The sequence below is a fragment of the Terrapene carolina genome, unplaced genomic scaffold, assembly GCF_002925995.2.
Source record: "Terrapene carolina triunguis isolate 2854851 unplaced genomic scaffold, T_m_triunguis-2.0 Scaffold242, whole genome shotgun sequence".
Classification (NCBI taxonomy): Eukaryota; Metazoa; Chordata; order Testudines; family Emydidae; genus Terrapene; species Terrapene triunguis.
In genome coordinates this window covers 5,278,822-5,287,438 of record NW_020664593.1, presented here as the reverse complement: position 1 = coordinate 5,287,438, position 8,617 = coordinate 5,278,822, and the positions used below count along the sequence as shown (strand labels likewise).

Here is an 8,617-nt window from a genome sequence, read left to right as displayed (position 1 = left end):
CCCTACATTTGAACCCTAAAGTTCAAAGTGGGGATACAGCCTTGACAGCCTCCCTGGGATAGTGCTTGGGGTGTGCTACAGACTGCTGGGATCCAATTTGGATATGGATAGAGACCTCTTTAATGTTTTTAATGAAGTAAATACTAATGGAAATTGTGTGATCATGGGAGACTAACTTCCCAGATATAGACTGGAGGACAAATGCTAGTAATAATAATAGGGCTCATATTTTCCTGGATGCGATAGCTGATGGATTCCTTCACCAAGTAGTTGCTAAACCAACAAGAGGGGATGCCATTTTAGATTTGGTTTTGGTGAGTAGTGAGGACCTCATAGAAGAAATGGTTGTAGGGGACAACATTGGTTTGAGTGATCATGTTTAGCCTAACCAAAAGAAGGCCATGGGGAGATACGATTGCTCTCTATAAATATATCAGGGAGGGAGAGGAATTATTTAAGTTCAGTACCAATGTGGACACAAGAACAAATGGATATAAACTGGCCATCAGGAAGTTTAGACTTGAAATTAGATGAAGGTTTCTAACCATCAGAGGAGTGAAGTTCTGGAATAGCCTTCCAAGAGGAGCAGTGGAGGCAAAAGACATATCTGGTGTCAAGATTAAGCTTGATAAGTTTATGGAAGGGATGGTATGATGGGATAGCCTAATTTTGGCAATTAATTTATCTTTGACTATTAGCAGTAAATATGCCCAATGGCCTGTGATGGGACACTAGATAGGGTGGGATCTGAGTTACTACAGAGAATTCTTTCCTGGGAGTCTGGCTGGTGAGTCTTGCCCACATGCTCAGGGTTTAGCTGATCGCCATGTTTGGCGTTAGGAAGGAATTTTCCTCCAGGGCAGATTGCAGAGGCCCTGGGGGTTTTTCGCCTTCCTCTGCAGCATGGGGCACGGGCCACTTGCTGGAGGATTCTCTGCACCTTGAAGTCTTTAAACCACAAATTGAGGACTTCAATAGCTCAGACATAGGTCAGGGGTTTGCTACAGGAGTGGGGGGTGAAATTCTGTGGCCTGCATTGTGCAGGAGGTCAGACTAGAAGATCATAACGGTCCCTTCTGACCTTAAAGTCTATGAGCAATATCTATGAGGGTCCTGATTTTAAGGAGTGATCCACTGTACAAGAGCGTGACAGTTTCTGTCCTTGTTAATTTGCATTTCTTTTGGAGGTATTCAGTAGCTAAAGAACGCACTGTAGATCCTACCTAAAACCAGGCATTTTTCAAGTGTTCTTAGCACTACAGGGAAGAACTTTAAAATGTATTGGGATCTGCAAGATATTGCCCACCAAATTATAAGCAATACTTGTGGGCTGCATTGCGAGCTTGAATTATTAGTGCCTCTTCAGATCAAAGTGCAAACAATTAAGGGCATGTTCATGACTGCATACGCTGAAAAGGCAACTGGGAGGTCTGGAATAAACTAAACCAAAACCTTCGATCTGAACACTTCAAAGAGAATTATCAATTTGGCTCTGACTCTCATGTGACCCGTGACGCATTGTACCTCAAAGTAGCACCCTGTAACCTCCATATTCATCATTTGTAAATGGTTATGATATTTCATAAAAAAGCATGTATAGGAAAGGTCATGATCTGCTGAAACTCATTATTCTGTCAAAATATGTATATCATCATTGTATACGGAGTTATAAGACTTTGCTATATGGTTGTTATTGAAATATGTTGTGAGTCTGGGAGTCACCCACCGTTTGTTCTCCAGTGGCACCAAAGGAGGTGACCCACACCCAGGCAGGTGTTAAATGACCATCACCACGCATTGACCAGCAGGAGATTTACAGTTTAATAAGAGACAGTTGCGCAAGCACTACACAATGGTGATTGCTCAACTCTGAGTCAGCAAGGTCCACTAAGACATGTTTGGGCTAGTATTTTCCCAGGGACATGAACTGAGAGTATAAAATAAAGGGCAGTGGCCTCATGAGACCCTTCTCCTTCCCCACCTACTTTGAAGGCGACAAGAATGTTTGGAAGAAAAGACTTTGAACTGGAGAGATTGGTCCTAGGCTGAGAAGAGAATTCAGCCTGTGTATTAGGAATTATGACCTGCCAGCAACATCCAGTGGGGTGAGAAAAGCTGTTCGATTCAAATCTTACTAAGACTGATAAAGTTTAGTATTTAGAATGTATTTACATTTATCTCTTGCATAGGCATAAAGATCAGAGATCGTTAGATTTTAAGTGACTATAAATGATATCTTTCTGTAGTCAATAAACTTATTTTAATGTTTAATCTTAACCAGTGAGTTTATCTGGAATGCTTGGGGAATCTGCTCAGATTACAAAGATTGGTGCATGTCCATTTCCTTTGATGAAGTGTCAAACTAATTAACGAGCTTGCATTGTTCAAGAGAAGCTCTTGAGCAGCGTAAGAAGGTACAATTCTGGGGATGCAAAGCTAGGGGGATTTTCTGGTGTCTCCCTCTGTATAGTTCATGAGTGGCTGAGAGAGCATTCATGCAATTTAGCTGGGTGTGTGCCTGTATGCTGTCAACTGTGATCGCAGCATCTGGAGGGGTTTGCCGCTCGTCACTGGCAAAGCATCATGAGAGACAGCCCAGGCTGGAGAGTTAAGGGGGCACAGCAGTCCCACGGTTTCAGGTTGTACCCTGGAAATCTTTCACAGCCCCTTATTGCTCTCCTGCCCCTACTACAGGTGAACAAAAACGTCGGATCAGTATGCCCCTGAACTTTGAGAAAGAGGAGATTGCTCTTTAGTAAGAAGGTATGAGATGGCAGAGAGGCAACCCAAAGGAAGTTTCCAAGCACAAGGTTGGCTGTGAAAAGAAAGGGTTAAATCTTCCCTGATAGAAAATCTGAATGTCATCAAATTAGAAAAATTAAAGAAAACGCCAGCAAACACCAGGGCCTCTGCTCAATAGTTCTGCCCACTCTCTTCAGGGCCCTAGGAAAATCCCAAATTACACAGACTCCCCCTTTAAAGAGGTCATTGCAGATACCCCAGATTTGTTAACAATGCAAAACCTCAGAGTGCAGATATGGAACATACTCTTACCTCAGTAAAAGCGGCATTACACAAAACTGCCCAAAAGCCTAAAAGAGAAGAGAACAGAGGATGAAAAACAGGTAGAATTAGTTGACAGCTAATTTTACCTTAGCTCCTCTCTCTCGCAACTGGGAGCGCTAGCTGTGGGGAGCTCTATACTATAAGGAAATTAGAATACAAATCAAAGATATGAGAATTCCATTCATGCAATCCTTAAAGGGAAACTGTCAAACCATAGATTTGGTCCACGTTTACAGAATCCTGAACATTCCTGATATATGTTCCTTCCATTCACTAGCCAAAATACATCAATGCCCATCCTTCAGAGAGAGACAATCCCAAAAGCCACGTGCTCACAGACTGGAAACAAAAAAGTCAAGTCAGCCACAAGAAATCTGTAAGTTCCATCCACAATCCTTGTAGCTTTCTGCAAAACACAAACTCTGAATAAAAGAGTTATCAAGTTTCTATCTTATTTAATCCATTGCAAGGAGCTTTCACAATGCCATTAACACTCTGTTGCCCTGATACACCAGTGAACCTGCTCCCCTTCCTCAACCTAGTCATCTCAGTAAAGCATTAGAAATGTAAATGTTCCACACTGGGAACGAAGGCATTCAAACTCTATCTTTATGCCTTTGCTAATGTGGCAATATTAACGATTCCAGAGATCAGTCATGTTCTGCCCTGATTTAACAGTACAAGATTGTGCTTAAAAATTAATTATTGACAGAATTCAGGGTAGGGAAAAATATACTGAAATTTTCTGCAGGCGTCTCTTATTCCTGCATTTAGGTAAAAAGGTAGAAAAGATCAATAGACTAAATTATTAATTTGTATTTATAATAGCTCCTTATTTCTGAGATATCAACATGTTTTACAAATGTAAACAAAGATTAAACCCCTAAGACACCCCTGTGATGTTTGGAAATATTTTCATTTCCATTTTACATATGGGGAAACTAAAGCACAGAGAGGCAATGTGACTAGCCCAAGGGCACACAGCAAGTCAGTGGCAGAACTGGGAAGAGAATCCTGGCTCCCCATCCTGTGCTTTAGCCATAAAGACAGCTCCATTAAGAAAAATTCCCTGTAGCTAGTTCCCCTTCCCTGCAGTTGTCAAGCTCAGGAACAAGCCACACAATTAAACGTGCGGGGAAGGGAGATGTAATTTATGTAGCTCTGGCAATAGCTCTTTGTACATAGCTTTAAGAAGAAAGCTGCTACCCCAATATGTTGTAAAGGTAAAACATTTTACAAAAACCTATTCTGGAGCTGAGGCAAATATGTGTTCTGTCTGGTCACATATCAAGATCACCTTAAACTGGGGGTCAGTCACTTATCCCTATCAGCACTCTGCTGTGCACGAATCACATGGTTGTGCCAGGATCAGAGAAGAGATCAGGAGCAGCCAGGGAGGTAGGAATAAATCAATGAACCAAGAAGAGCTTAAAAATTCTCAGGAAACTAGTGAGGCAAGATTTCACTGTTTGGATGGTGGATTCTCTGTCATCTGCTGACAGTAAAGTCATAAGCAGCTGGAATGTCATGATTTTTTCAATGTGGAAAGGGTTTTTATACTTGGCCTCAGCTGCAGGATTTCCCCAAGGAGTTCAGAACGTATTGTAAACAAATATTTACCTGTCGTGGGGCCTCAGAGAATGCCTGTCTCCACACTGAGCTATTTTCTCTCTTTTTTTTTTTTTTTTTTTTAAAAGCGCCCCAGCATTGTAGTAGTACAGATCAGCCACCGGTGTTTTAAATAACCATGTCCTCTAAACCTGCTCAGAACAGGGAAATGACCATTTTAAAGGGGTGAAATTTGTTTTATTCCAAAATGTTTTCACTGACAAACCTTAGGTAACTAGACTGGTGAACTTCCCGGTGCAAATTGGTACTGTTCACTGCTTTGTTTACCTACAAGCATCTGCGCTGGTAAAGCTTGATCAGAGTACTTCTCAGACAGTCAACCCGTTAAACTGGCCATTCTTGTTACAGGAGCCTAGGTCTGTGCGATCTCTCAAAGAATCACAGTGCATGAGCTGCAGAAATGGACAAATCCTGATCACTTTATTCATGTGAATAGCCCCCCTGGCTTCAACATGATTACTTGTGTGAGTGAAGCTAGCTGGATTTGGTCCCACTCAACAGAGATCCCCGTTTTCTTCTTCCAAGCAGCAATTATGAATAGTGAGGGGAAAATACTGGATTTTTAAATTGTAAAACACACCTCTGTGTCCTCCCACTGACTAACTTTGGGACTAAAATGTAGAAGTTGTTTTAAAAAGAAGGGACATGAAGAGTTTACACAAATTTAAGGAATGGCTTTCCCACAAGGCGATTTTTATTCTTATTCCAATGAAAACTAACAAACAAATAAATAAAATTTCCCCTACAGTGCTGGAAACCCAATTTTTTTGCTAGGCATTTCACAGACCGCTGGTGCTATACAATCAATCAACAATAGGACATGAGAATCAAAGTGCAGCTGTCAAATGCAGAAAGTAAATTATTAAATGCTTTGGGGGCATTGACCATCTTTTGAGAGATGGAGAGAGAGAGAGAGAGAACACAGCACCAAAATCAATGAGGGACTGATCCCAGACTAGGGTTTCTAGATGTACTGTAATGCAAATCATAAATAATATTTACAAACCTCTTACAGTTTTAATGGTTTAACCATGTTGTTGGTAACTTAGAGAAAGGATTTAGGTAAGTTTCATGTATTCAAATCAGCAAGGTCTGATGAAAATCATCCTAGGGTACTTAATGAACGAGCTGAAGCAATTATCTTTGAGAACTCAAAGAGGACAGGTGAGGTCCCTGAAAACTGAAGAAGATTAAATACAGTACCTATCTTTAAGAAAGGGGAACACAAAGGACGCAGGGAATTATAGATTGGTAAGCCTAACTTCAATAGCTGTGAAGATATTGGAATAAATTATTAAACAGTTAGTTTGTAAGCACTTAGAGGATAACAGGGTTATAAGGAATAACTAGCATCAATTTGTCAAAACAAATCATGCCAAAGCAACTTAATTTCCTTCTTTGAAAGGGTTACTGGCCAAGTGGATATGAGGACCCAGTAGATGTGATATATCTTCATTTTAGTAAGGCTTTTGATACAATCCCACATCACATTCTTATAAGCAAACTGGGGAAACATTGTCTAGATTAAGTTACTATAAAGTGGGTGCACAACTGGTTGAAAGATTTTACTCAAAAGAGTAGTTATCAATTGTTATCAGTCCCAGTACCATTTAATATTTTCATTAATGATTTGGATAATGGAATGGAGAGTATGTTTATAAAATCAGCAGATGACACCAAGGTGGGTGGGGTTGCTAGCACTTTGGAGGACAGGATTAGAAACAACCTTGACAAATTGGAGAATTGGTCTGAAATCAACAAGATAAAATTCAATGAAGATAAATACAAAAGACTAAAGAAGAAAAAATCAAATGCACAACAAAAGGGGGCTAGATGGTAACAGTGCTGAAAAAAATCTGTGGGTTAGAATGGATGACAAACTGAGTATGAGTCAACAATGTGATGAAGTTGCAAAAAGGACTAATATCATTCTGGGGTGCATTAAGGAATGTTGTATATTAGACACAGAAGGTAATTGTCGTGTTCTACATGGAGGCCTCAGCTGGAGTAACGTTTCCAATTCTGGGCACCACACTTTAGGAAAGATGAGGATTAATTGGAGACAGTATAGAGGAAAGCAACAAAAGTAATAAAATGTTTAAAAAACCTGACCTATGAGGAAAGGTTTAAAAAAAAAAAAAAAAAAAAAAAAAACTAGGCATGTTAAGTCTTGAGAAAAGAAAACGGAGGGGGACCAGATAAACTTCAAATATGTTAAGGGCTGTCATAAAGAGGACGGAGATCAATTATTGTGACCACTGAAAATAGGACAAGAAGTAATTGGCTTAATCTTCAGTAATGGAAATGTAGGTCAGATATTAGGAAAAGCTTTCTAACTGTAAGGATACTGTAGTTAAGGACTGGAACAGGCTTCCAAGGGAGGTTGTGGAATCCACATCATTGGAGGTTTTTAAGAACAGGTTGGACAAACACCTGTCAGGGATGGTCTAGGTTTAATTAGTCCTGCCTCAGTGCAGGAGTTTATTTACTGACAGCAGACTGAAGTCCTCTTGAGGTCCCTGTCAGGTGTACATTTCTATGATTGTATTTAATTCCAATGAGTTTCATGCCAACAGCATCTTTTATCCCCTCTAGCCGTGGCATTAGAGAAGTGGTGTTAAGTGGTCTGAGCACAGCACTGGAAGTTAAGAATTTATTGATTTCTAATCCCAAATCTATCACAAACTAAGAACTAAACATTTAGGCTGTGTCTACAAGAGGCAAAAAAGATGTATTTTTAGCATGTCTAAACTAATGTCTGGTCTACACTAGGAGACCTATATTGGTATAACTATATTGTTCAGGGGTGTGAAAAAGCCACACCCCCAAGCAACATATTTATACTGGCCTAACCCCCCCCCCCCCCCCCCCCAAAGATAGCACTGTGTCAACTGGAGAGCTTTTCCTGCCAACATAGCTACCACTGGGGGAGATGGATTAACTACATTGAGGGGAGAGCTTTCTCCCATCCTGCGTAGGAGCATCTTCACTCCAGACCTACAGCCATCCGCTGCAGTGTTTTATGTGTTGACCTGCCCGACACTGTAGTTCTACAGCTGTCTTGGCCTCACTAGGATGTTGACGGAGGTTAGCTTAGCTTAATAAAGGTTTAAAAAATTGTCTTCACCCTCGTGAAGACAAAGCCTTAACGTCTCCTTACTTGGACTCCTCCCCTCTCTTTATCAAATGGGGTTAACTCAGATCTGCCTCCCTGGAGAAGGGGAGACTGTCAGCAATAACAGCTGTAAAGCAGCTGGCAAATGACATAGGTGCCAAATCCCATTATTACTGGGGCGGGGCGGGCTCCCCGCAGCACCTCTTGGGCTGGGGCTCCCGGCGCAGGGCAGGTACTCACCGTGTTAGCCACATGGACAAAGAGGCGCAGCGGGAAGCCGGACAGCGGGGGACCCCACTGGGAAGAGACAGAGAAAGAGAGAAGTGCTGCGGGCGGGGAGGCTGGCGCAGGGCGGGGATGGGTGGATGGAGCCTCCCCGTCCCATCGCCCCCGGGGGTGACACCCCAACCCCACCGCCGAGACGGGAGGCAAAGCCCCCTTTACTCGACCCCACTCCCATGCCGGGGAGCAGCCCACGGCCCGGCCCGATACTCACTGCGTTCCGCGGGGGCTGGTGACCGCTGTCCCCGGCCCGGCCCGGCTCTCGGCGGTGGAAGGCGGTGCGGGGGGTTCCGGTGCTGCGCCGCACGAAGCCCAGATACAAGAGCAGGAGCGCGACTGCCAGCGAGAGCAGCAGCGGCGCCATGATGATCCGGAGCAGCCTCCAGGGGCGGCGGGCGGCTCAGCGCAGCGCCCGGGGACGGGACGAGGCAGGGACAGGCGCGGGGAGGCGGCGCAAGGCGTGTGCACGGGGGGAGGAGGAGACGCGCTGTGCAGGGGGCTTTGCAGCGCAGGGAGGGGATGAAG

General features: G+C 43.1%; 1 protein-coding gene across 1 annotated transcript in view; it reads right to left on the bottom strand.

Moving 5' to 3' along the window:
- Nucleotides 1-8,574, bottom strand: part of LOC112105558 (fatty acid amide hydrolase-like) — a 34,963-nt gene extending 26,389 nt beyond the window's left edge. Inside the window, exons 1-3 of the mRNA XM_024198407.3 lie at nt 8,307-8,574; nt 8,051-8,107; nt 3,055-3,092 (exon numbers count right to left, since the gene is read on the bottom strand). Coding sequence (XP_024054175.1) covers nt 3,055-3,092; nt 8,051-8,107; nt 8,307-8,456 — 245 coding nt within the window. The 5' untranslated portion in view covers nt 8,457-8,574. The remainder of the gene's footprint in view (nt 1-3,054; nt 3,093-8,050; nt 8,108-8,306) is intronic.
- Nucleotides 8,575-8,617: the final 43 nt, after the last annotated feature.